Genomic DNA, 27,727 nt, shown 5'->3' with positions numbered 1-27,727 from the left:
CAATAAAACAGTTGTGTTAAAATGTTAACACACCAAACTGAAACATTTTTCGAGGAATCATGTCTGCGTTAACCACAACACTTGTGGTGAACATGCAAACAAAAAAAAACATGCTTTGGGAGTATATGATGCATTCTCTTTGAAACTGATTGGTCCACACCAGAGACAACTTTTCTTTAGAGCCTAGTCTCTGCTCACCACGAACTCTCAATGTCCTGCTAGTGGCACTGTTTTTGGGCTGTTCGCCATTTGGCGTTGCCCTCTGGTCCAACGCCGTTTGAGACGAGGCTCTAAAGAAAGCTGATGTCTCTGATCAGTTTCAAAGACAATGCAGCAACAGCATCATCATATGCTACCAGAGAATGATTTTTTTGTTAGCATGTTCACCACAAGTGTATGTGGTTAATGCAGACATGACTCCTCGCAAAAAGGTTTCAGTTTGGTGTTATAACATCTTAACGCGACCGTTTTATCGCCAGAAAGGGTCAAAACCTATTCTTATTGGTTTAATGTCACTCTACTTTTAGATTTAAAGCTTTCGTGACTGCAGGGATTCATATTCCTGGTTCTTTTGGTAATTTCACGTAGAAGATAAATAATAAAATAAATAAATTTTTACCTAATTTAACAATGCAATTATCACGACGTTTCGATTGCAACACAAGCAGCAATCGTCATCAGGTGTGAAAACCACAGCAAGACAATTTCTCTCTTGTTAAAATTTTCATCAGGTGTGAAAACCACAGCAAGAAAATGTCTCTCTTATTACCGAAATAACCAAGAATATGTCATATATTTTATTACTATTATTATTTCTAATAATATTTTTTTTATTTTTTACCTACGTCACTTTACCGAAAAAAACCTAAGAGTATGAATCCTTGCAGTCACGAATGCTTCAAATCTAGAAAGACTGTCACTCTACTTATTAAATACCCCTAGGTAAGATGGCCGCCGTCAAGCCGTAGGTCGTCGATGGGAGGGGCGAGAGGGGGGGTCAGGGGGAGGGGCGCTCCTCGCCCCGCCCCCTCCCCCCGCTCGCCATCTTGTATCGCGGTGCCCCACGATGTTGGGCTACTCGACTCGAGTTTGAGCCTCCGTGGCGTCGGAGAGAAGGGAAAGTTCGCCTCTCAACCCCCGGTGAGCGTCTCTGCGAAGCGGCGGCTCCTGCAGAGCTCCCGGTGCGTCCACTTGCCACCAGCAGCGGCTCGGACGGACCCGTCCCGGGGTTGCAAGTGGCCAGGCCTGGGGCCCTCATGGCCCTGGCCCGGGCACGTCGCCCGAGACGTCGGGCCTCCCCCGCTCCGTCTTCATCGGAGCTGCGTGGCAAAGCCGCGGCTTCAAAAGAGACTCAGCGAATGCGTCTGCGGGAGTCGTCCACGTGTTTCGTTTGGTTTTGGGCATCGTTTTATACGCGCCGATTACGCAGGCGAAGCGGAGTTTTATTTTTTTGTTCAATTAGCGTTTGTGAAGTTGCGCCTGGCCTCCTCCCGCGCGTTTCCTCTCGACACGCAGAGCTGATCAATGTGCATGGCTCGAAACGTCGCCTATTACAGTATATAACGTGTTTTATACATTGGAAGCAGCGTTATTGACGATTGTTTTTTTGTCATTTGCGCTCGTGCACGGCTGCCAAAGTCGTGCACGGTATTTAATTTAGCGAAGAGAACGCCAGTTTCTCTTTGTGATGTTCTGTTGTTCAGTTTACGAATGTATTGTTGACGTGTTGTTTTATGTTTCTGTGCTAGAGCGGAGGTGACCATGGCGGGTTTCGGTTTCGCCGGAGTGCGAGGCCAAATCCCTGGGCCAGGCAACGCCACAGAGTTCATGAGCGAAGAGCAGCTGCAGGAGAAGGGTGAGCCACTGTTTTCCCCATTTACAGCCCCGAACCACTGGTGGAAATTCCACGTTCCTATGGCGGGGAGCGGGTGGGAGGGCGAGTCTCTAATATGGGACAATCATTGTTGACTAAGCAAACTAGTTATTAATGTATCGACCCCCATGGGGGAGGGGATTATGTGCTGAGTAAACCCCCCCCCCCAAACAGGATTTGAATTTGCAACCTTGCGATCGAGAGCCGCTCAGTCTGCCGCTGATTTGATGTAGTTGTAGTTTCAGTCTGAGTTAAAGCAGCAGCCACTGTAATCGTAGTAGCGGCAACAGCAGTAGAAGCTGTAAGCGCATCAGTAAAAGCTGTAAGCACGGCAGGCTGCAGCAGTAGCAGTAGAAAGTAGGAGTAGCAGAAGTTGCCGCAGCAGCAGCTGTTGCAACAACAGTTTGGATGCAACATTTTATAACAGCCCCAATGCAACAAAAAACGGGTTTCGGGGTTAGGGTTAGCTCCAATGCTGAACTATATTTTATGATGATCCTGAACACTTTATTAAAACTGAACTAGGTTAGGGTTCTCCTTAACTTGGACATCGGTGCAATTTGGTTGTGTCATCCAAAAACACGTTTGTCTCGTTTGGTTAAAAAATGTAAGGAGGCCTCTGCTGTAGACATGTAGAATAAACCACACTCAGCCCCTTGAGCATGTTTGTTTCCCTTGAGCAGTGGGTGCAACGAAATTGCAGTGTTTCAAACACCCTGCACGTGTCTTTTTTTCCACCCCTCGCTTTGTATCAGCCCGAAAATGGCAGCAGCTGCAGACGAAGCGCTACTCGGAGAAGCGAAAGTTCGGCTTCGTTGACATGCAGAAGGAGGACATGCCTCCGGAGCACGTGCGGAAGATCATCCGTGATCACGGCGACATGACCAACCGCAAGTTCCGCCACGACAAGCGCGTGTACCTTGGGTGAGTCCCGAGTGATGACTGGCAAGGCATTGTTTCCCTGTGATGTACACTCAAGGTTGGTCTTATCATGGGACCTTTATAATCTTATAAATCAAAAGCGCAGTCGTCCAATGAATGGAGTCCTGTATAAGCAGATGAATGCCCATTGAGAGAAAAACGTATCTCTACCAAGATGTTATTAAATAACAAACTACTAAAGAGCAAAGGAAAAATATGAACTAAATATACAAGTTAATTTAAGCACGATTTGAGAAACACAAAATTCTAGCAGACATAACAATCCACTTCTGCATGAAGACCTCCTGATATTTTCAGTCAAGGAGGTTGGAGCACTTGATTTTGATCGCTGAGGGTTGATAAAAGGTGGGGATCCCAGACCGGTTGAAATATCACTTGGCACCGATGTTGGCCGTGGCAGGGAATTGTCAAAGGTTTGTCAATTTGTGGAGGGAATTTTTTTTTATGGTGATTGGTTAACGTGGTTGGATGTAAGGGTTGGGATTTTGGAAACCCTACAGTAGTGTGGTGGCATGTCCTGTTGCAGCGCCCTCAAGTACATGCCTCACGCGGTGCTCAAGCTGCTGGAGAACATGCCCATGCCGTGGGAGCAGCTACGTGACGTGTCGGTGCTCTACCACATCACGGGCGCCATCTCCTTCATCAACGAAATCCCCTGGATCATCGAGCCCGTCTACATCTCGCAGTGGGGGTAAGTGAACACATGCCTGCTGATGACCACTGCTCTGAGCACGGCTGAATGAGTCAGCCTCGTGTCGTTAGCAGGACTGCCAAAAATCGTGTTAATTGGGCACATGACGAGTCATTGAAATTGATGTGCTCATGATGTATGCATTGAATCGTGCATCAAACAGAATCGATCTCGTTATGATAATTATAGGCAAGTTTTAACTTTAGCGTAAAGCGTTCACGTACCATGCATTACCTTTACCTGAGAAATATGAACGCCAGAAATCTGAAACATCCGCACTTCAAGTTCCTTTTCCAGAATGGCCAGCAGTGGGCCCCATAATCTCTAGCGGCAGCATATCCACACCGTTCAGACATTCAAATTTGCTCGCAGTCGGTTCGGATCGTGGTCTTTTGAACTACACGTGCGCTGACGTGTTTGCTTGCTCACCGTGCAGCACGATGTGGATCATGATGCGGCGTGAGAAGCGCGATCGACGGCACTTCAAGCGCATGCGCTTCCCGCCGTTCGACGACGAGGAGCCGCCGCTGGACTACGCCGACAACGTGATGGACGTGGAGCCGCTGGAGGCCGTGCAGATGGAGCTGGACATGGAGGAGGACTCTGCCGTGAGGGAATGGTTCTACGACCATCAGCCACTAAGGGACAGCCGCAAGTATGTCCCGCCGTGCGAGAATGGCACATTCACAGATGACAAAACGCAAAACACTCATTATTTTGTAGGTGCGTAGCTAGGCTGTGTCCCATACTATATCGAACAAGTTGTAAACCCCGTTCGGAAAAAAACTAAGGGTTAAGCATGTGTTAACGTCGCACTAGTAAAGACACTGATTTCATTCGCATATCTGCATGCAGGGATGTCACAAGAACCCTCTTACACAGTGCATGAGCATGATTTTAAAGTATAAGGAGGCTTCAAACTTCTAAGGAAAGCATAAACACTGCGCTTGATTACAAGAGCAGGGCTGTTTTTTTTTCGTTTCATAGTTTCCCTTGACTGCGCATAGTTGTAGCTGATGTGGAGAAACGTTTGTGTTGTGAATATTTACGTGTCTAAACACTTTCTGTGGTGCTGTGTGTCGTCGTCGTCCCCATCAGGTTTGTGAATGGCACCACGTACCGGCGGTGGCAGTTCACACTCCCCATCATGTCGACGCTGTACCGGCTCGCCAACCAGCTTCTCACCGATCTGGTGGACGGAAACTATTTCTACCTGTTCGACTTGAAGGCATTCTTCACCTCCAAAGCCCTGAACCTGGCCATCCCTGGAGGGCCCAAGTTTGAGCCACTTGTGCGTGACGTCAACCTGCAGTGAGTTGTGGGCTCCTTATTAAACTAGTGTTATGGCACTTGCTATGACTTCAAGTTGATTTCAGAATAAAGTTGGATTTTTTTGTAAACATCCGTGTTAACGTGGAGTGAATGAGGAAAGGTCGGGATGAAGGGTTAACATATCGCAGAAAAAGATGTATCAACAAATTGAGTCGTTTCCGGATAAAATGAGCATGGAGCAGTTTTTATCTCATGTTTATAGCTCTGAGCCAGTGGTGTAAATGCCACGTACCTATGATGGGAGCCAATCTGACCACTGGACAGCCACTGTTGGCCTCACACAAAGTTGTACTCTTCATCCCAAATAGAATTTGAATTCTTAACCACCTGCTTGCAGGCCACATGGTGTGGTGAAACCGTGGCGAAGGTTACGTCCGTGTTGTTTGCGCTGTAAGCTCCGACAATTTTTTCTGATCCCCATTTTTTGTAACAGGGACGAGGATTGGAACGAGTTTAATGACATCAACAAGATCATCATCCGGCAACAGGTCCGCACCGAGTACAAGATCGCGTTCCCCTACCTCTACAACAACCTGCCGCACCACGTGCACCTCACCTGGTACGCTCGGAGATGGAGGCTGCAAACAACTATCTTGTGCCAGTGTCTCATAATTATATGCACGTTCAATTATGTATGAGGTGTGCAATGATGTACGAGTTGTAAATTATTCATCTCTCTCTCGATATATGCATGGGCGAGTAGATTTTTTTGTTAATGTATGTGGGGTTTTCTAAATCCCCGTAGTATCGAGAATGTCTTATTTTACCATAAAATATTTTTTTTATTTCGAACTTTGTATACATTATAGTCAATCAACACAAAACAAATATGCACAGAACAATCTGAGCGTCTGTGCTTAGAAAATGGTGGACAGCATATGGAAACAGTGATATATGTTATATTAAAGAGGGGTGTTTCACATTTGCCTTCTGAAGGTATTGTAGAAATCGCAAAGCTAAAACTTTAGTAATACTTGGAAGGAGGCTAGGTGTGTGTTTCTGGCTGATGGAAATATTTTTATAACAGATTGTAGCCCTGCAATGCTTTTAGATTGTGACTGCAGCTCTGTATTCCATTTCCGTGCAGGTACCACACACCTAATGTGGTGTTCATCAAGACGGAAGACCCGGACTTGCCCGCCTTCTACTTTGATCCTCTGATCAACCCGATCTCGCACAGGCATGCTACCAAGGTACCCTGACCGTTCTTTACTCTGTCTCGCGTTCAGCCAGCAGCCCTATTGGTTGACCATCACCAACGTTTACCCCCGGCGGCAGTCACACAACCGTTGTCTTGTCCCGGCCGCAGAACCTAGACCCCGTGCTGGACGACGAAGAGGACTTTGAGTTGCCGGATTATGTGGAGCCGCTGCTGAAGGAGACGCCGCTGTACTCTGACAACACGGCCAACGGTATCGCGCTGCTGTGGGCCCCGCGCCCCTTCAACCTGCGCTCGGGGCGTATGCGCCGCGCCGTGGATGTCCCTCTCGTCAAAACCTGGCACGTTCCCAACCCCCACGTATTGCGTCGTGTCGTTACTGCTCGTTATAGCGCGTCGTCCTGCGGTACTGTTTGCGTGCAGAGTAATCGTTAAGAATAGTCTACGTGGCGATTTGAAATAGATTTTTATGGCCGCATTACATATATGGAATCGTGTGCGCGTGTGTGTAAAAAGATTTTTTTATTTGTATGTGTTTGTAATTGGTTAACAAACACTATAGTCTAAGAATAGTTTTTTACGCATTTTTCTGGCAACAAAACTGAAACCTTTTTGCAAGGAATCATGTTTGCATTAACCACAATACTTGTGGTCAGAATGCAAACTAAAAACATGCTCTGATAATATATGCGTTGTCCTATGCATTGTTTCAAGGACAATGCATATATTATCAGAGTATGTGGATTGGGTAAATAAGTATGTGCCTAAAGGTTGTGCTGACGTGACTTCTGCTTGGCAAGATTGCATTTTGATATTCCTTTGGTGGATGGAAAACCAAAGTATGCTAATAATACAGGCGTTTTGCACGTACCTTTTTATCTCTGCGTGGGTTTTGCCGTGGCCGTTCATGATGACCAATGTCTAAGTGCTATTCGAATGCACACCATGTGACAAATATTAAATGCCTGAACGATGGCCACGTCGTATCGTGTAGAAGGCCAGTTCGCTGATACGTCGCCGTTAACCATTTCACGTCTGGTTGCCCGCAGGTACCGAGAGCACTGCCCCGCTGGGCAGCCCGTGAAGGTGAGGGTTTCCTACCAGAAGCTTCTCAAGTACTACGTGCTCAACGCACTCAAGCACAAGCCACCCAAAGCTCAGAAGAAGAGGTAAGCAAGTGCGCAATCCGCAAAGTCTAGGGAGTTATTAATTCGTTTTTTGCCGCCACATTCAGTGTAGCAGGTTGTTGTGCTTTTTTTTCTCAACACGGGACTTCATAGTGAAAAAGCAACATGCCAAGGTGCCGAGATAAGAGATTGTTTACTCGCTGTTTACGTGATCTGCTTTGAGATGTGGATTATTGACTAAGAAAACAAGTAGTCTGTAAATAAACGTGGAGAAGTGTGTCTTTAGAATTACTGATATAGATAAAGGGGAACACGTGGATCGTAGAACATGCACAAGATAGAGACATTGTTGAGATATGTGGACTTGGGCAGGATACGTCGCTCGAAGAGAGATTATGGCTTTTGGCCGAGACTAATAACAGTAGCAGCCAAAGGTTGGAACATGTCTGAAAGTATGTCCACCACGGTGATGGGAGGCGATGAAGCCTGCGTGTTGTTTGCAGGTGCTGGATCAGGGGTCGGAAACTAAAATAATAAAAGCCTTTTTTTCGAATTCGGTACAAAACTCAATATTTCAAGAGCCGCAATGCACTGGGAATACATGCATAATGTCACGAAGCAGTCCGTACAGAGCCGCAGGTTGCCAACCCCTGGGCTAGATGGATTGTTACATTGCCAGACCGTGACAAGAAGGCGACGGCTTGAAAGGGAGGCCGTCACCTAGTGATGGATTGATCTTGACCGACGTCGATTCAGGGTATCGCAGGTTTTTTATTTTTTTACTCCCCTTGCTGTTTCAGGTACCTCTTCCGCTCTTTCAAGGCGACCAAGTTTTTCCAGTCGACCAAGCTGGACTGGGTGGAGGTGGGTCTGCAGGTGTGCAGGCAGGGCTACAACATGCTCAACCTGCTCATCCACCGCAAGAACCTCAATTACCTGCATCTGGACTACAACTTCAACCTCAAGCCCGTCAAGACGCTCACCACCAAGGTGCGCACGGGTTCTCTAATCGTCCCACTTCATTATTGCATTCTTCGTTCAGAAAAAAATTACATCCCAAGTAGCTGTTTGTTTAGACGGCTGCACTCGTGTTTAAAGCTTTCACAATCTGCTCGCCGGTCAAGTTTTGGCGTTGCTGATTTTGCCTCGTGCTCCTGTTGTGTTTTACAGGAGAGAAAGAAGTCTCGTTTTGGCAATGCGTTCCATCTGTGCCGTGAGGTCCTGCGTCTCACCAAGCTGATCGTGGACAGCCACGTGCAGTACCGCCTCGGCAACGTGGACGCCTTCCAGGTTCGTTCCTCCTCGCCTAGAGACGCCGCTCCGTACCATTTTGAGTGCGCGTGCAAATAAACCATGTGCATGCCCGTGTGCAGCCTGGTTTGTCAATCTACTGCAACACCGTGTGGGCTGTGAGAGTTATTTGACATTACTTCACGCTTATGGGTGCGGATTGGTGACTGGGGGCAGTACAGAACAACAGTGGATGCTGTTGCACTGCCATCTACTCTCCACAATGCCTCCTGCACCCTATTTATGTCTACGGTTGTCACCTGTTCAAACACTATCCAGGCTCCAGCCTGCTCACCTTCCGAGGACTCGCAGAATCTGGCATGCTTCAGGTGATAAGGGCATAGGCCCACGTATTCCAAAACGTGCCAAATGGACTTTTTCCAACGTGTACTATAAAGAGACGATTGCGTTCCTGTTTAACCCAGAGCCACCACTCCCTTCTCACTCAGCTGGCGGACGGCCTGCAGTACATCTTCGCCCACGTGGGCCAGCTGACCGGCATGTACCGCTACAAGTACAAGCTGATGCGGCAGATCCGCATGTGCAAGGACCTCAAGCACCTCATCTACTACCGCTTCAACACGGTGAGCGCGCGGATGCCTTGTGTGTCCACATGGGCAGGGGATGAGCCGCCCTCTGTGAATGGTGTCAATCTACTGCTGGATGAGTGATGTCCTTCCCCCACGCACCTCTGTTTAGCACGGTTGGCTTCGTACAGAGCGAAAAGTTCTACATACAATGATGGAAATTCATTGTATGTATGGATGTGGCCTTCTGCAAGGCACCAGTGGTGCATTGGCTTTTGTTTCCTTTGGAATTATTCATCAATATGACATTAAAATATCAATAACTATATAGTCTGGACAAAACAACAACCAGTCCTGAGCTGTCACTGAATATTTTCTAGGTAGCTGTTAGACTGGAGTAGATGGCATGTGACTAGTAGCCATAGCCGGACGGACCCGGCTGAAATTAATTGTGCCTTGCACGTAATCGTACATTTTTTTCGATATATCAATGGAAACCAATATCCATTGTGACCTTTGCCTTGCATATTTGTGATAGGTAGTATCCGTAATGGTGTGTGTGTATATCCCTGCGTGTGTCCCTGTGTATGTGTGTTCAGGGTCCAGTGGGAAAGGGCCCTGGATGCGGCTTCTGGGCACCAGGGTGGCGCGTGTGGTTGTTCTTCATGCGCGGCATCACCCCGCTGCTGGAGAGGTGGCTGGGAAACCTGCTCGCCCGACAGTTCGAGGGTAAATATCCTAAAAGTGTCTGTTCGTTCTGCAAAACCAATTATCACACATTCCACCATCGGCGCACAATGTTCAACGCCATTTCGTATGGAATAGTCGTGATTACTACTTTTGTACTTGCACTAACCGGGCGTTAACTTTGCTCGCCGCTTGTTCTCTGCCGGTTGCTCGCAGGGCGGCACTCCAAGGGCGTTGCCAAGACGGTGACGAAACAGCGCGTGGAGTCGCACTTCGACCTGGAGCTGCGTGCCGCGGTCATGCACGACATCCTGGACATGATGCCTGAGGGCATCAAACAGAACAAGGCGCGCACCATCCTGCAGCACCTGGGCGAGGCCTGGCGCTGCTGGAAGGCCAACATCCCGTGGAAGGTAACACTTGCCGTGTGGTATGTGCCGCGCTGTGAGAACGGGCACCGTCCGCTTCTTGTCTTTCTCGATCGCCACGTGATCACGTTCAATCGGCCTCTTCATTCCACCTTGTCGCCGCTTGCTATAAGATGCTCCCGAGACCGATGGCCGTTTGTTGGGCGATTGCACATGAAAATGCAACGTGAGCATACCAAATTGACGATCGTCACACAGCAGTCTTTACTCTGAACCAAAACAATTTTCCTGGCTGCGGTCTATGTACCGTGAAGGGTACTGTAATGATATATTGATTCTTCTATGAAAATCGATTGTTAGACTCAGGATATATATATACATTGAATCGTGTGTGAGAATCAATTTGAAATGTATGCAAATTAACTACCAAGCAGTAGGCTGATGGAATAAACAAAACTACAAATGAGGGATAGAAAAAAAACATCATTTGAAGGAGATAATCAAAACAAGACCATAATATCTATTATTTTAATCGGGACTCCAAATTGTTACGATTCCTGCAATCACTGTAGCGGGAGGCATGGAATTATTGCATGCCAGCCCGTCTCTCGTTCCTCTAGTAGCCAAATAACTTTATCACCCTGTCTCTAATATGCGACCCATCTTTCCTGCCGCCTCCAGGTGCCTGGCCTGCCAGCGCCCATCGAGAGCATGATCCTGCGCTACGTGAAGGCCAAGGCGGACTGGTGGACCAACGCAGCGCACTACAACCGCGAGCGCATCCGTCGCGGCGCCACCGTCGACAAGACCGTCTGCAAGAAGAACCTGGGCCGTCTCACTCGCCTCTACCTCAAGGCCGAGCAGGAGCGGCAGCACAACTACCTCAAGGTGCCTAAAGAGGGATTGGCTTTGCCTACTGTGCCTATATGTGTATGTATGTACAGCCCTTTGGCAATCCTTTTTTGCAGTGTCCTTCATTGCAAGGCCCATGGGCCAATGGCGTTCCCTAGATGGCCTTTAGGGCGGCCCCTGATTTCAGTTCAGTTTCATTTATTTGGTATAGCCCTGTGAGCCATTCGGCTCTTTAATCGGGTGCAACCGCAACAAACAAAAAACATGAACAAGAAAACATCTTAAAGTGACTGCGCAAACAGAAAAATCCAGAAAAAAACAGCAAAATCTTCCAGAAAAAGCACCGTACACCAACACTGATGTGCGGCCCCCGACAATACACAAATGTGAAAACGACATAGTATGACTTTGTCAGAGGCATTAGCTACAGTAGTTGTATACAGAAACAGTTAAATATAGAATACTGGTTGTTAGAGCATGATGTTGTCGACATGAACGAAACGCTGTCCCTGGAGATCGCTAACTTGCACCGCTAACTCTGCTCGCTCTTCGTGTGCGTGGTTAGGATGGACCGTACATCACGGCGGAGGAGGCAGTGGCCATCTACACCACGACGGTGCACTGGCTGGAGAGCCGGCGCTTTTCGCCCATCCCCTTCCCTCCGCTGTCGTACAAGCACGACACCAAGCTGCTCATCCTGGCGCTGGAGCGGCTCAAGGAGGCCTACAGGTAATGGCAGCTGTCCGGCGGTGCGCACGGTGGAGACGTAAACTGCGCCCGGGGCGCTTAGGAACTTCGGAAGACTTAAAACTGGGGGGCTCCACGTTGGCAATATGTTAACCACCTCGCCTGGTAAACAGGAGAGGTTGCGGGCTCGATTTCGACACTGTCACTTGCATGTTCTCCCCGTGGTCTCATAGAATTTTCTCTGGATCCTCCGGTTTTTCCCTCCACATTTAGAAACAAGCGTATAGAGTATTTGGCTGATATAATTTCCACGTGATAAGATACTTCGTTGAACGTTCATTTGTGGCCAGGTCACTTCTGAAAAAGCTGTATAGTTCAGTGGGCCTTACCTGGTAAAAAAAATCGTTTTAGTTTAATGTTGTTATATTGAATGCGGGCATAGAGTAATTTCTGGATGTTTTTGTTCTCGTTGCATTCCTCCCCACTACCCCTGCTCAGCGTGAAGTCGCGTCTGAACCAGTCTCAGCGCGAGGAGTTGGGTCTGATCGAGCAGGCTTACGACAACCCTCACGAGGCTCTGTCTCGCATCAAGCGTCACCTGCTCACACAGCGAGCCTTCAAGGAGGTGAGAATGTGAACTGTTTACGTCGTCTCGGCCGCTCGCCCGTCCTCCCTCGTAACTTTGTACTCGCAGCTCCTGCAGGTGCCTGCGCGCTTGTCTCCTCTCTACCAGTTCTCTTTGGAGACGTCGAGCAGTTTGTGCAGCCTGCGTGTTTAATCTCTCGCGGCGCAGGTGGGCATCGAGTTCATGGACCTCTACTCCCACCTGGTACCCGTGTACGACGTGGAGCCGCTGGAGAAGATCACGGACGCCTACCTGGACCAGTACCTTTGGTACGAGGCCGACAAGCGCCGCCTCTTCCCACCCTGGATCAAGCCGTCCGACTCGGAGCCACCCCCTCTGCTCGTCTACAAGTGGTGCCAGGGTGAGTAGGGAGGGGGTCCCTGCCTCTGTACTTGGGTGATTTTTTTATAATTGTATTTGTGTAATTATTTTATAATTGTCTTCGCAACGTAATTGTAATTTTCATCATCCAAGGTGTGGTTAATTGAGTTGGCCAGGTGGTACGTGTACATGTGCACCCCTACTTTTGTCAGTCCACTGCTGGATGAGGGCTGCCCCATGCGGCTTGGGTAATTAGCATTATTTCACCATACTTCACCGCGCTGGTCAACAGTTTAGGTTGGTGAAGGAATGGGCGTGGAGGAGGGTGTGCCCAGCACCGGGTCAGATATAATTCGCCACTGAAGTTAGCCCTGGCTGGGAACATCACTTGGGCTATCGGATTCAAAGTACACGATGCTAACCGCTGCGCGACCGTTCAGCCCACGATTATACTACAATCAGGGTTAAGGACAAAGCAATCGGCCTGGTAGTTAACTTGCATAGCATTATAATTTTTTTCCTTGCGAGCGTAAAAACTTTCACTCAATGCTGTCGCCCTTCGCAGGCATCAACAACCTGCAGGATGTGTGGGACACGGCAGAAGGGGAGTGCAACGTGATGCTGGAGTCTCGCTTCGAAAAGATGTACGAGAAGATCGACCTGACGCTGCTCAACAGGCTGCTGCGCCTTATCGTGGACCACAACATCGCCGATTACATGACGGCCAAGAACAACGTCGTCATCAACTACAAGGTGCCCTCGCTTTGGTCATCATGAGTGACCCAGGTCACACTTGAAATACGAGACTCTCCTAATCTCTAGAATTCTCTCCTGGCTAATCGAAATAAACGTGAAACCTGAACCAGCCATGACGGGACAACCTTCTTCATTCACCCACTAAGATCGCTGACTGCCGGTGCTTTCGGTTGATTGTAGTGGTGTGCGCATGAATGTCTTGTGACGTGCCTTTGTGACTTGACTTCCTGCTGTTAACGCAGCTTTCTGGCTGACTTGGGACCCTCCTGCACAAATAAATTTGTCAACTCTACATTTGTCATTGGGTTTCCACTTAATAAATAGGAGAAATGCACTGGTGCCTTTGTGAATCCATGCCAGGTTCTGGAGGGGGGAGTGGAGGCAGGATCGCTATGTAATTATAATATCCCACTGCATACATAGTGCAGTGGGCTATTATAATTACTGTGCAACTGCTCCAGTCTCGGAGAAATAACACCATTTGAATTCATGAAAAAAATATTAAATACAGTTTGTTTAAATATACTGAAATTTTAGTTGGGCTATTATAAATATACAAACAAGAAACAAGACGGGGAAATAGGAGATCAGACACCTTTTCAAAAATAATATATTTTTTTAGTTGAATCCTGACTCCAAATTGTGTGCTGAAATCGCTGGCAGAGGTTAAACTGTTTCATGCCGGGTTGTGTTAACCCGTGGTTCTTTCTCTTCCGACTTTTATTCCCGCCAGGACATGAACCACACGAACTCGTACGGCATCATCCGCGGGCTCCAGTTCGCCTCCTTCGTGGTGCAGTACTACGGGCTGGTGCTGGACCTGCTGGTGCTGGGCCTGCACCGCGCCAGCGAGATGACGGGGCCGCCGCAGATGCCCAACGACTTCCTGTCCTTCCAGGACGTGGTCACCGAGTGCGCCCACCCCATCCGCCTCTTCTGCCGATACATCGAGAAGATCCACATATTCTTCCGGTCAGTGCGAGACGTGCGAGCCACACGCATCTCGCTCGCCTCTTACCCGTGCTGCGTTATAGGATTGAGCGCGAGAGGGTTCTGACATTAGCGATATATTTTTTATGTATGTGCCATTCATTATCCATTCCACACCTCCGATTAGCACGGTTGGCTACGTATGGTGCGAAAGAAGTTCGGCATGAATCAGAATATTTATACTGGAGGCATCCGATGGGCTATGAAGCTCTTTTTCACAGATGTCCAGTAGGGGGGTGCCTAAGAACGTTACAACAACAAACTATAAAAACACGATATCAGTACAAATGGAGTGCAACTGTGGTACGGCAAAAGTAGCAAGGAAGCACTGCAAAATCTAGTCTACAGGATGACTTTGTTTTGTGCTTTGCGAGTTTTTCTGGAGCGTGCGGTGACGATGCGTGCGCGCGTGCTTTTGCCATCGACTCGCGCAGGTTCACAGCGGAAGAGGCGCGCGACCTGATCCAGCGCTACCTCACGGAGCACCCCGACCCCAACAACGAGAACATCGTCGGCTACAACAACAAGAAGTGCTGGCCGCGCGACGCCAGGATGCGTCTCATGAAGCACGACGTCAACCTGTGAGTGTCTGGCCGTCTCGGCGCGTGCGATTTTGAGCGCGGTGCATTGGACCAGGGGACCAGGTTTTTGGTGGCAGGGCTGTTCAGAATGGGTCGAGCCCATGTCCCCCCAACCCTTGGGTTTGTCTTCTTCTTTGGTGACAAAAGCTTTGCTTCACTCATTAAAGTGGTATAAAATAAAATGTATGTACTGCAGGAATGGAAAAATGTGTAAGGCTTAATTCAAATATAAAACATAACCGTTGGCAGTGATTCACCTGCACCGATATAAAATGCTTGCCACTCTTCGATTACTACTGCCTTGGAACAGATTAATCTGTAATATACAATATTAAATTCAGACCTTTTCGTTCCCAATTGTAAGAAATTCTTCATGACAATTGTCATAAGTTTATTTTTGTGATGACATTTGTCTCCAATGGTTTTTGTGCCCCAGTTCACGCCGTCGCACTTTGCTGTAATTATCTGCGCCGCTGAGTTTTACCCTCTCTCTGCACCGCGTCAGGGGCCGGGCTGTGTTCTGGGACATCAAGAACCGTCTGCCACGCTCCGTCACCACGGTGCTGTGGGAGAACAGCTTCGTGTCGGTGTACAGCAAGGACAACCCCAACCTGCTGTTCAACATGTGCGGCTTCGAGTGCCGCATCCTGCCCAAGTGCCGCACCTCCTACGAGGAGTTTACGCATCGCGACGGCGTCTGGAACCTGCAGAATGAGGTTCCCCGCCTCACCCCCCCCCATGTGATCCACACGTCCCACTGGGTTATAACGTCGCATATACAACACGGCAAATTAACCGTCCTCCACCCAGTGCGGTGTTTGTGCTCTGTATGCGAGTGGCGTTTTCTACAGATGTTAATATATTTGACCATTCCACAGATCCGTCTAAACCTCGGTCCCCGGCGATATGAATAACCTCTCCTTCTGTGGCGTATCGTGTTGTTACCTATTCCTTTTTTTGGATTGTCACAAGTGGTGTGATGAGTCATTGCCTTCCGCGACGAGTCACTCGCACCCTTCGGTAAACTAACCACGTGTCTGCTGCGCGCGTTGCGTGTGTGCTGTGCACAGATCACAAAGGAGCGCACGGCACAATGCTTCCTGCGCGTCGACGACGAGTCGATGCAACGGTTCCACAACCGCGTACGCCAGATCCTCATGGCTTCGGGCTCCACCACCTTCACCAAGGTGCCTGACCGCAACCATTGAGTTTCACGTGCCGGTCTTCTGCCGAGCCCCACTTTTCTCACTTCCTCTTGTTAGCGGAACTTGCGTCAACCTGAGCGCATGTTTCAATCGGACGTTTTTCTCTCTCTCAGATCGTGAACAAGTGGAACACAGCCCTGATCGGGCTGATGACATACTTCCGCGAGGCGGTGGTCAACACGCAGGAGCTGCTCGACCTGCTCGTCAAGTGCGAGAACAAGATCCAGACGCGCATCAAGATCGGCCTCAACTCCAAGATGCCCAGTCGCTTCCCGCCTGTCGTCTTCTACACGCCCAAGGAGCTGGGAGGCCTGGGCATGCTCTCCATGGGGCACGTGCTCATCCCGCAGTCTGATTTGAGGTGCGTAACGTTGGAACGCCCTGGGTTTTGCCGTGGTTCGCGTGAGTCGTGGGACGTGGGTCGGTCTAGCACCTGGACGTGGCAGAATTGGTTGCTCTGCGTGGGGGGATGTGGGGTAGTGTTTTATGTTTCTTTTGGTTAGTGGATTGGATGATGTTAGGGACTGTTTGGTACAGCCTGAAAACGTACAAATTAGACGGTAGGGATGAACACAGACAATACAGATGGTACAAACAAAACTAAACATGCATTCATAAATTGAACCATGAACCCCTTAATTGTGACACTTCCTTAAATTGCACAGTGGCAAGGGTGAATTGTTACTTGCCTAGCACCGAATGGTTACAAGCCCTGCTTCAGCTTTGGCTCAAGCGAAGAGCTTTTGTTGGCCAGCACTCAAAAACAGGTGTGGAGCAGATCTCTTGGTCCGTGCGTGTGTGTATCGGGAGATGGAACGACCGTGGATCGTGTGACTCTGTGGAATTGTGCGGCGATCACGTAACGACGTGCTGGCGGCGTTCTTTGTCCGTGGCAGGTGGTCGAAGCAGACGGACGTGGGCATCACCCATTTCCGCTCGGGCATGAGTCACGAGGAGGACCAACTGATCCCCAACTTGTACCGCTACATCCAGCCGTGGGAAAGCGAGTTCATCGACTCGCAGCGCGTGTGGGCCGAGTACGCCCTCAAGCGACAGGAGGCCATGGCGCAGAACAGGTGCGTTGTTTGTGTGTCGGTGGAGTGGTGGTGGAGCGGTTAGCGCACTGCGCTACAAACCCGGCGACCCGAGATCGATTCCCGCTCACGGCCACTACCTGTGACGATTATTTTAACTGGTCCTGGGCCTCTGCTAGGTCGACTCGGCCTCAAATAAGTACCTGGTGCAGTGTGTAAACATCATCACTAGGGAGACAAAGTCGACCGGGCTTTATACAGGCCACCCACCCCCTTGTGTGCCATTCAGGTCTTCATAGGTGCTCACTAACAGCACTTGCCCCTACAGTCTGTTCAGGCTATACGGGGGATCATTGTCTTTATTTTTGTCGGTGGGTAGAGTTGCGTGTATTTTGACCGCATCGTAGATTTAGCTGTGTACTTGCGAGTTTGCGCGGGTGCGTTGTAATATACCCAGAAATGTTTATGCGAGGGATGTCGTGGTGACGGTGGTGGTGTTACCATGCACAGGCGTCTGACGCTGGAAGATCTGGAGGACTCGTGGGACCGCGGCATCCCGCGCATCAACACACTCTTCCAGAAGGACCGGCACACGCTCGCCTATGACAAAGGCTGGAGGGTGCGCACAGACTTCAAGCAGTACCAGGTAATGCTCGTGTGCAGCGTCTGCGGATGCCTATTGATTGCTAGTTATCCAACTCGATGATTATGTCGACGAGTGTAAGAATGAATTTTGAGTCTGAACCGGTGAACACCTTCTGTATGGGATGCAAAGTCTTGGTTCGTATGCAAAGTTATTTTGCTCTTGTTTTTTATTATTATTGTTGAGTGATCTAACCGTACGCTGTTCCACCACTCTGCTCCGCCCGGTGATGGCTAATTCAGGTGCTGAAGCAGAACCCCTTCTGGTGGACGCACCAACGGCACGACGGCAAGCTGTGGAACCTCAACAACTACCGCACGGACATGATCCAGGCCCTGGGCGGTGTGGAGGGCATCCTGGAGCACACGCTCTTCAAGGGGACATACTTCCCCACCTGGGAGGGTCTCTTCTGGTAAACGCTCGCATTGCCTATGCGCATCCTGCCGCAGCTGCACCACATGCCTGTGCTGCTGCGCGTTTGATCTTTGTGTGTGCGCGTGTGCACTGTTGCGCTCGCCAAGTCGGTGTTAACTCGAGTCGTTTTCGCTGCCGTCCAGGGAGAAGGCGAGCGGCTTTGAGGAGTCGATGAAGTACAAGAAGCTGACCAACGCCCAGCGCTCCGGTCTCAACCAGATCCCCAACCGACGCTTCACTCTCTGGTGGTCACCCACCATCAACCGTGCCAACGTACGTCCATCGGCAGCCGGTGCACGTTTTCGCGTGGGGTTCGATCGTCGCCGTTTGGTGGGATTTGGTTGTGGCGGTAACTTGATCGCACTGCTGGTGTGTGCCCTCCATCCCCTCCCGCCCCCCCCCCCCCCAGGTGTACGTGGGCTTCCAGGTGCAGCTTGACCTGACCGGCATCTTCATGCACGGCAAGATTCCCACGCTCAAGATCTCGCTCATTCAGATTTTCCGCGCCCATTTGTGGCAGAAGATCCACGAGAGCGTGGTGATGGACCTCTGTCAGGTAACGTGACGACGCGCATGTTGCAGATGCGTCGTGTTTGCAACGTTTGTCCGCGTGTCTTGTGACCCTTTTTGAGAACTGTCGTGGCTTTTGTGCTTGGATTTTCACGTGAGCGGCGCCTACACAAATTATACATTCGCATACATGAAATCTGACCAGTTGAAACCCCAATGAGTAACCCTTTTGCTAAATATAGCTCCACATTACGTGTTGTAGCACATGCCCCCCAGGCCACATTCCACGTTTACGCAGTATTGTGTTAAAGAGTTCGATATCCGCTATTAGTTATTTTCTTTCCAACAACACGGCACCGTCGGCCTCGCAGCTAGTTCATCGCCGTGCCATGCGTGCGTGCTCCGGTGGAAACAGGTTTTCGACCAGGAGCTGGACGCGCTGGAGATAGAGACGGTGCAGAAGGAGACAATCCACCCGCGCAAGTCCTACAAGATGAACTCGTCGTGCGCCGACATCCTGCTGTTCGCCGCCTACAAGTGGAACGTGTCCCGGCCCTCGCTGCTCGCCGACTCCAAGTGAGGACTGCCGCGCTTCTCAACGAATACGAGAAACACTCTCATCATAGCCGTCAAATTATAGAACAGACATTACCCGTTCTGGCATAAATACGGCAGGTGTTAAGATGCACAAACACCAGTTAGTAGACACCTATTACAAGTCGTGAAGTCTGTATCAACCACATATACTTTTGGTAAAACATGCAAACAAATATGCTTTGATAATGTGTGCACTGTCCTTGAGACTGATTGGCCTACACCAGATATGGCTTTTTTTGGCAGCCTTGAGTCTGGCACTGGTGAGACAAAGCCATCGATACCATTGCCGCTGGGCCTTGCTGAATAATGGGTAAAAATGTTACAATCTATGCGTGAGACTCATTTGAAGAGTTATCAGAAGCCACTGAGACGATGCTGTTGTGACTTCGTCCGTGCCCACCTTGAATAAAAACCCTCTCTTTGTGTGTACCTCGCAGGGACGTGATGGACAGCTCGACCACGCAGAAGTACTGGCTGGACATCCAGTTGCGCTGGGGCGACTACGACTCTCACGACATTGAGCGCTACGCACGCGCCAAGTTCCTGGACTACACCACGGACAACATGAGTATCTACCCGTCCCCCACCGGCCTGCTCATTGCCATCGACCTGGCCTACAACCTGCACAGGTGTGTGGCCGACGCAGCTCCCCAGTTGAAAAAACCTGCACCCGTCTCCCAACTTCCCACCGATATGCGAGCAGCTCGTGTGCCGGTGTGTGTGTGTGTCAAGTTGTTCTGCTCTTTTGGAATTGCCCAAGAGAAAACTAGCCGAATTGATCAGGAGGTTACCAAAACCTGGCAATAAAGAAACCGGCCAAGGGACGATATAATTACACGGCCCTCTGCGACGTAATGTACGCGCGACTTCACCTTGCGACGTCACGTGCCGTGCACGCACCTCTCGTCCCTGACTGCATCGTGAGTGCCGACATCTCGCGTGTAACACGCACGTTGGGGGGCCGCGTTACGGGCGTGACTTGTTCCTGCTCGTGTTTTTACGTTTACGTTGTGTGCTGTCGTTACAAAGATCCGCTGCTGCCTGTTCCCCCTCCCCCCCACTCGATTCCGCAGTGGCTACGGCAACTGGTTCCCGGGCAGCAAGCCGCTCATCCAGCAGGCGATGGCCAAGATCATGAAGGCGAACCCGGCCCTGTACGTTCTGCGCGAGCGCATCCGCAAGGGCCTGCAGCTGTACTCGTCCGAGCCCACTGAGCCGTACCTCTCCTCGCAGAACTACGGGGAGCTCTTCTCCAACCAGATCATCTGGTTCGTGGATGATACCAACGTCTACAGAGTCACCATCCACAAGGTAATCGATCGCTCGTAACAAATTTTTTTGTAAAAGGGGGGGAAAGTCTTGTGTCTAGGTGTAGATGCCGTGCGGGATAGATGGGTGACAGTAGTGAAACCAGATATCACTTTCAAGAAAAACCTGGATGAGAGGCCTAGAGTTCATATGCGCATCTCCATTTAGCATGGTTGGCTACATACGGTGCGAAAAAAGTTCAACATACTGATGTTCATTTTATCTTTTGAGTTGCTAGCTTCGATGCTCCATCGCAATCAGTTAATGCTGGCAGGGCAGCGTTATGATCCCTTCGCACTGAGTGACGCTGCTCCACTTTGTATTCTGCGTGTATTGCTGTTGTATTGACGGCTCACACTTGAACCCCCACAGACGTTTGAGGGTAATTTGACCACGAAGCCCATCAACGGAGCCATCTTCATCTTCAACCCGAGAACCGGACAGCTCTTCCTCAAGATCATCCACACGTCCGTGTGGGCCGGACAGAAGCGTCTCGGTCAGGTGAGTGAATCGCATCTAAACATCTCGCAATGTCCATCATGTCCACACTACCTTTTTTTATAGCTGTGGCCAAAAATTCCAGCGTTCAGTTTGCTACCATGCTCATCCAAACCTTTGTAAACACCCGACCTCACCGTGGGAAAGTGCTTCCCGCCACCCCACCCACCCCCCCTCCCCCTAATCTGTGGACCATAGGTCACGTTGAAAGTGATCTCGGAGGTAACTCCCTGATATCCACTTCTGTAGGCTGTCCTCTACCATGAAGGGTTGCTCTGCTCCTCCTGGAGAGATCCGAAAAAATTTGTGGCAGAATTTTTTTCTCAAATAAAACCTAACCATCATTCCCGGTCACTCGTCACTCCCCATGCAGCTGGCCAAGTGGAAGACGGCCGAGGAGGTGGCTGCGTTGATTCGTTCACTGCCCGTGGAGGAGCAGCCGAAGCAGATCATCGTGACGCGCAAGGGCATGCTGGACCCGCTCGAGGTGCATCTCCTCGACTTCCCCAACATCGTCATCAAGGGCTCCGAGCTGCAGCTGCCCTTCCAGGCCTGCCTCAAGGTAGGGCCTCCTGCGCTGGAGTTGCGCTTCGCCATCACGAGCGGTACATTGGCACCCCTGATCGGCATGGATGGCTTCCGTACGATGCCAAAGACGTTCAACGTACATGCGTACGTTAGCGTTGCTGTTGCAACGCTCACATAATGAGATAAGTTTGATCTCATTAAGTTTAGCACATAATAAAAAAGCCTATCCCGCTTGCGACCAGAATAAAAATGCATTGAAATAAATGTGTGTAGGATGCAACAGATAAGACGTATTGATGATATACACGTGTACAATTAGATCCAGTTGCAGGCAGCTATAATGAAGTGAGTATTTAATTTCTTAAGTGAAAACGTAATTTCATCTTTGAAAACTTGCTCCGTGTGTGCAAATGAAAAGAGAGCAACGGTGTTTTTAGTCTCGTTCTCCCGCTTTTGAATTTAAGCGCAGTGGTTTAGAACGTGGGGAGACCTCGAGGGCCTGTCCTTGTGTTTACCATGAGGTGGCGCCTTCTGTGGCAGTGAGCAAATGTTTGTTCGCCTTAAGTGGCGATATCGCCAAGCTGTCTGAAAAGCACTATATTTACTCTAACACGGGCATGAAACATTTAAGATATTACTGCAGCAGGTACCTTTAAGAGCCTAATGAATGTGTGTGTGTGCGTATAGCACATAGAACAATCAGTGCATGAATTATTAATGTGTGTGTCAGTGGCAGCATCGGTAAAACGCCACTGTAAGCGTGCCACGCCATTCTGAACTGCACTGTGAAACTCCTTGCTCTGCAGGTGGAGAAGTTTGGTGACCTCATCCTGAAGGCCACCGAGCCTCAGATGGTTCTGTTCAACCTCTACGACGACTGGCTGAAGACCATCTCGTCGTACACGGTGCGTGTCCTTCGTTACAGCGGCCACGTTCGCACGTCAGCGAATTGACGGAAACGCACAAATACGGAAATTTGCCGTTTTGTTGATGGTGGAGACACGGAAAGGTTTTTTTGGCGAGGAAAGTCTACATTGGTCAAGATGCCTGTCTTGTCCTTTAGGTGGCTGGCTGCCTTTCAGAGCACTCCGCTGGCACCATTGAGATCCTGGGTTCGAATCCCGGCAGCTGTATGTGATTTAAACCAGGTCTTCAAGTGGAGGGAGTTGATGGTCTTGGACCAAATTGCAACTCTGAGAATTAAAAATACGTGACTTGTCATCCAACAAACATTACTCTGTGCAGCAGATTAAGCCAGAGAGTGCTGCCCCCTACTCTGTGAACCAGAGGTCACTTTAAGGTATCTCAGAGTTGGCTCAGTGGTATCCGCTTCATCGGGCTGTTCTCTATCACGTATTGTTGGACTCTTGAGAGGTCCGTATGGATACCATGTCTCTTGACATGGCACTGATAGTAGAGTCCAGATCGAATTGGGGACATTTTTTATTTCATAAGATGTGATTCTGGCCCCAGGAGCACGCGGGTATCTGACCGTGCCATCGACGTTCTGTGGTTGCCGGCTAACTAAGGGTGCGTGTGGTCCCCTTGTCGTGCGCAGGCGTTCTCCCGTCTCATCCTGATCCTGCGCGCGCTGCACGTCAACAACGACCGCACCAAGGTGATCCTGAAGCCGGACAAGACTACGGTCACTGAGCCGCACCACATCTGGCCTACGCTCACAGACGAGGAGTGGATCAAGGTGGAGGTGGCCCTCAAGGACCTCATCCTCGCCGACTACGGAAAGAAAAACAAGTGAGTCGGACGTGGGAGTGGTGGGAGGGTTGGAATGAGAAACTTAACTATTTTACTTTTTTTTATTTTACCAGATGAGGCCCATTGAACTATGTAGCTCCTCTTTTAGAAGCGACCTGGCTATCACAAATGATTGTTCAATGAAGTGGCTTAATATGTGGACATTTATAGCAGCCAAATACTCTAAACGCACGTTTCTAAATGTGGATGGGATAAACCGGAGGACCCGGATAACAATCCACGGTTCTGCTGGTGTTTCGATTGTCTTGGCTTGGCCACATGTTCTCAGCTCTTTTATTTGGTGGGTTAAATTGCAAGATGACCACACATTTGGTTCTTTTGAGCCGGTGGTCTGGATAAAAAAATGTGTGTGTTGTTAAATCTCTCTTGTGGTGTGCTGTTGAAATGGGTGGTTTTAGCATGATCCGGTGTGGATAGTAATTTTATTCTTCACTCCCAGTGCCAAACGTACCAATCGTCTTCTCATCCCTGCGACTTTTACCTACTTCTGCAAAAGTCACCCATCACGGTGTTATAATGCATTTCATCCACATTTACTAGATGGGTAACATTCCTCGTACGTTTGGCCCAATCCAAGCACTCTTGTCGCTAGTTAAAACATTTGAGCTGCAACAGCGAGCCTAATCTCCCCCCCTCCTCTAAACACAGCATTTGAGACTTATGTCTATGGAATTTCTGTACCCCCCCCCCACACCACGTTGCGGTTTGTGCTCTGCACTGGGCTCCTGAAATCTAAAATCATAAAAAAAAATTGAGCCGCTGATCACACTCGCATTTTTACCCTCTCCGCCCTCTCCGTTGTCGCCACTGCGCAGCGTGAACGTGGCGTCGCTCACACAGTCGGAAATCCGTGACATCATCTTGGGCATGGAGATCTCGGCGCCGTCTCAGCAGCGGCAGCAGATCGCCGAGATCGAGAAGCAGACGAAGGAGCAGTCGCAGCTCACGGCCACGCAGACGCGCACCGTCAACAAGCACGGCGACGAGATCATCACGTCCACCACAAGCAACTACGAGACGCAGACCTTCGCCTCCAAGACTGAGTGGCGTGTCCGGTCAGTAGCTACACGACGGAGCACGACGACCCAGACACGTCGGCTTCGTTTACTCGGATGCAAGTGCTGCCCTGCACCCCCCATCTTGCCTTAATCGGCGTAACCGACCCGTGTTCGTTCTCCTGTCCTCGTTTGTTTCGGCAGCGCCATCTCCGCCACGAACTTGCACCTCCGCACGAACCACATCTACGTGTCGTCGGATGACATCAAGGAGACCGGTTTCACCTACATCCTGCCCAAGAACGTCCTCAAGAAGTTCATCTGCATCTCGGACCTGCGCGCCCAGGTGCAGCGAGTGGCACAGTCCCTTTGTCTATCCATAACTTAACTTTACGAGTGTCTTTATATTGGCGTAGCTGGTAACGACTAGGCCTGTAACAATTCATCCATTCAGGTAAATTCTTCATCTTAGAAGAATATATTTACCGTGTATGCATTTTATGAGCTAATGATGCATCTTTAGGGAAATAAAAGCATCGAGGAGGAACAAACAGACGATGCGAGACAAACAAATTTTTTTTATTGAATTCAACTGACAGCCCACATTTTGACAGTTCATCGCATTGCTCGCGTGATAAACCCGTTACAAGCTCGTTGCTTAGGTCGTCTAAAACTGGTCTTGAATCACGAGCAGGAATCTGTTGTCGCCCGTGGCGAGAGACTGACGTAGTCGTGTGTCCGTATGTACGTGTGTGCAGATCGCTGGATACCTGTACGGGACGAGCCCTCCCGACAATCCGCAGGTCAAGGAGATCCGCTGCATCGTCATGGTGCCGCAGTGGGGCACTCATCAGACCGTGCACCTGCCCAACCAGCTCCCACAGCACGAGTACCTCAAGGTGGGCACGTGGCGCCACGTGGTGGCACGTAGTGGCACGCAGTGTGACATACGGTTGCGCGGCGGTACCCAGCAATAGTTTGGGGCTCTGCAGTGGCGAGATGTTAACTGCCTCGCCTGGTATACAGGAGGACGTAGGGTTCGATCCTGACCCTGACGGCTGCTATATCTTTGGCGTTTGCGTGTCTGTTTCCCGTGGTCGCGTGGATTTTTCTCCAGGTCCTTCGTTTTTTTCCTCCACATTTAGAAATGTGCGTTTAGAGTATTTGGCTGCTAAAGATTTCCACATGATAGGTCACTTTATTGAGCTGTCATTGGTGGCCAGGTCACTTCTGCAAAAGAGATATATAGCTCAGTGGGGGGGACTTATGAAATAAAAAAAATTTTTAGTTTGTGTGAACAACAGCCGTTAGTTAGAATTCGGTGAAGTTTTCTGTATTGACCGTTCCCTCCTCCCCCCCTTGCGTTTTCTCCTCCATCCTGGTACACCACCCCGCAGGAGATGGAGCCTCTGGGCTGGATCCACACTCAGCCCAACGAGTCGCCACAGCTCTCACCGCAGGACATCACCACGCACGCTAAGATCATGGCCGACAATCCGTCGTGGGACGGCGAGAAGACCATCGTCATCACGTGCAGGTGCCGCCCCTTGTCTCATCTTGAATACCATCAACAATGTTGTGCCTATTGCAAAGGTTATTTCTTCTTGTGGATATCTAACAGGGCTTTGTCCCCAGACTGGTCAACTTGAGTTTGAAGTGTAGTTCGTGAGAAAAAAAATTGCCCTTTTCAGCACTGGTGGCATTGTTTATGTATTGAAATGTACCAAAGTAATGTGGTGTTGACGATGCTACATTGCTGCGACACGTGTGCATGTAACAGTTCTCTGTTCAATCGATTGCTGGATAAAGCCCCTTCCTCACGACATACGGGTCGTAGAGGCGATTTTACCATGCTTCACCCTGCCGGTCAGTGCAGTTGGTGAAGGTGGAGGCACTTTCTCCTGCTGCTGACAATGTGCATCTTGTTAAATGTAGATTGAAAACTCAATTTCTTTAGATTGGAAAGTAGTTATTTTTTCGTCTTTTAGTTTGTTGGCCTTCTCCTGCATCTCCAATTAGCATGGTCAGCTACGTACGGTGCAAAAGAAGTTAAACATACGTACAAAGCAAAATAAGCGTGGGTTTTTTGTTCTACCGACGCTGATCCTTCTGCTCACTCCGGTTTGCGACGTTGTGCGATGGCAGCTTCACGCCGGGCTCCTGCAGCCTCACTGCGTACAAGCTGACGCCCAGTGGCTACGAGTGGGGCCGCTCCAACACGGACAAGGGGAACAACCCAAAGGGATACCTCCCCTCGCACTACGAGCGCGTGCAGATGCTGCTGTCCGACCGCTTTCTCGCATTCTTCATGGTACCGTCGCAGGGCTCCTGGAACTACAACTTTATGGGTGAGTGGTGTCGCGTCGATGCCGGCGGCGTGCCATCGTTGCCCAGAGGGGGCGGGGAGGGGAGCCCAACCGCATGAATAACACGACGCTCGGCTGTCTGCGCCGTGAGTTGGCTCGCCGTGTCAGAGGAGCCAGGCCTCTGGCAACTTGACTGCCCTTGCCCTTGGTGCCAGTGTTCTCATTGCATGATTCGATTGCCCTTATTTGAGTTCACGGTTTTATTTACCAGTTGATTATTGGTTTTTGCTATGTTAATTCATGTCGAATCCATACCGGCTGCTTGCTTTGCATGACCCAGTCACAACACGTGTGAAATGGAACCGATGGATTCTTACACACACGCACACGTCGGTTTAATCTTGAGTTGCTACATCATGGGTCGTGGGGTGGGGGTTGGAGTCTTGCTTTCTTCTATTTAATATCTCGTTTGGTTTTGACGGCGACTGCGTTTCCGTTCCAGGCGTGCGTCACGATGCGAACATGAAGTACGACCTGCAGCTGGCGAACCCGCGCGAGTTCTACCACGAAGTGCACCGTCCCTCCCACTTCCTCAACTTCGCCTCCATCCAGGACGGAGAGACATTCAACGCCGACCGCGAGGACGCCTACGCCTAGTTGGGGGTTGTTGGTGGGCCCCATCTTACCCCAGTTCGCCCAGCCACCTGAAGAGGCGACCGCTCCATGAATTGCTCGGCCAGGTTTTGGCGGTCCGTTTTACCGCATGGGTTGGCCCCGATGGCTGACGGGACGCCACGCGTGATCGTTAAAAATCAGGATGTACATAACCATCAAGTCCACACAGCAATGTGGTGTGGTGCTTTGCTTAGATTAGAACGTTTTGTTATTTCGTTCCATTGTTATTGTTCTCTTATCAGCCGTGGCTTTTCCAAGATCGTAGAGCGGAAGTGAATTAAACTCTGCTTTGGCTCGAGTGTAGTAGTGGTTTCATTTTTACCTAAGGTTGGCGTATCGACGTACGTTTTAAGATGTGAGTACTTGCCGGTGGCTTATTAAAGCGCAACGTGTATTTTCTTCACACAATGACAAATAAAATTATGATAATGAA

At 49.8% G+C, this 27,727-nt stretch overlaps 1 protein-coding gene across 2 annotated transcripts; it reads left to right on the top strand.

Annotated features, from left to right (window-relative positions):
* The first annotated feature begins 1,014 nt into the window (after positions 1-1,014).
* Positions 1,015-27,727, top strand: LOC144719340 (pre-mRNA-processing-splicing factor 8-like). Of its 2 annotated transcripts, none has more exons than XM_078595196.1 (43): positions 1,015-1,140; positions 1,749-1,855; positions 2,629-2,797; positions 3,342-3,506; positions 3,943-4,161; positions 4,605-4,817; positions 5,272-5,397; positions 5,926-6,031; positions 6,148-6,338; positions 7,047-7,166; positions 7,925-8,114; positions 8,295-8,414; positions 8,864-8,998; positions 9,541-9,670; positions 9,845-10,041; positions 10,678-10,884; positions 11,414-11,577; positions 12,034-12,160; positions 12,329-12,521; positions 13,047-13,234; positions 13,971-14,209; positions 14,662-14,808; positions 15,314-15,524; positions 15,879-15,995; positions 16,127-16,374; positions 16,910-17,089; positions 17,558-17,693; positions 17,933-18,102; positions 18,248-18,377; positions 18,514-18,660; positions 19,030-19,190; positions 19,649-19,840; positions 20,285-20,522; positions 20,892-21,020; positions 21,391-21,579; positions 22,352-22,450; positions 23,104-23,297; positions 24,134-24,373; positions 24,518-24,659; positions 25,072-25,212; positions 25,711-25,850; positions 26,459-26,661; positions 27,122-27,727. In XM_078595196.1, the coding sequence occupies exons 2-43, from the start codon at positions 1,762-1,764 to the stop codon at positions 27,274-27,276; spliced, it is 7,002 nt and encodes a 2,333-aa protein (XP_078451322.1). In that variant the 5' UTR covers positions 1,015-1,140; positions 1,749-1,761; the 3' UTR covers positions 27,277-27,727. The 2 variants fall into 2 exon arrangements, with proteins under 2 accessions (XP_078451322.1, XP_078451323.1); XM_078595197.1 differs by having other exon boundaries at positions 1,024-1,181.

Source organism: Lampetra planeri, chromosome 6 (genome assembly GCF_965212315.1).
Source record: "Lampetra planeri chromosome 6, kcLamPlan1.2.h2, whole genome shotgun sequence".
NCBI lineage: Eukaryota > Metazoa > Chordata > Hyperoartia > Petromyzontiformes > Petromyzontidae > Lampetra > Lampetra planeri.
The sequence above is the reverse complement of the archived record's forward strand: the minus strand, read 5'-3'. Positions and strand labels throughout refer to the sequence as shown.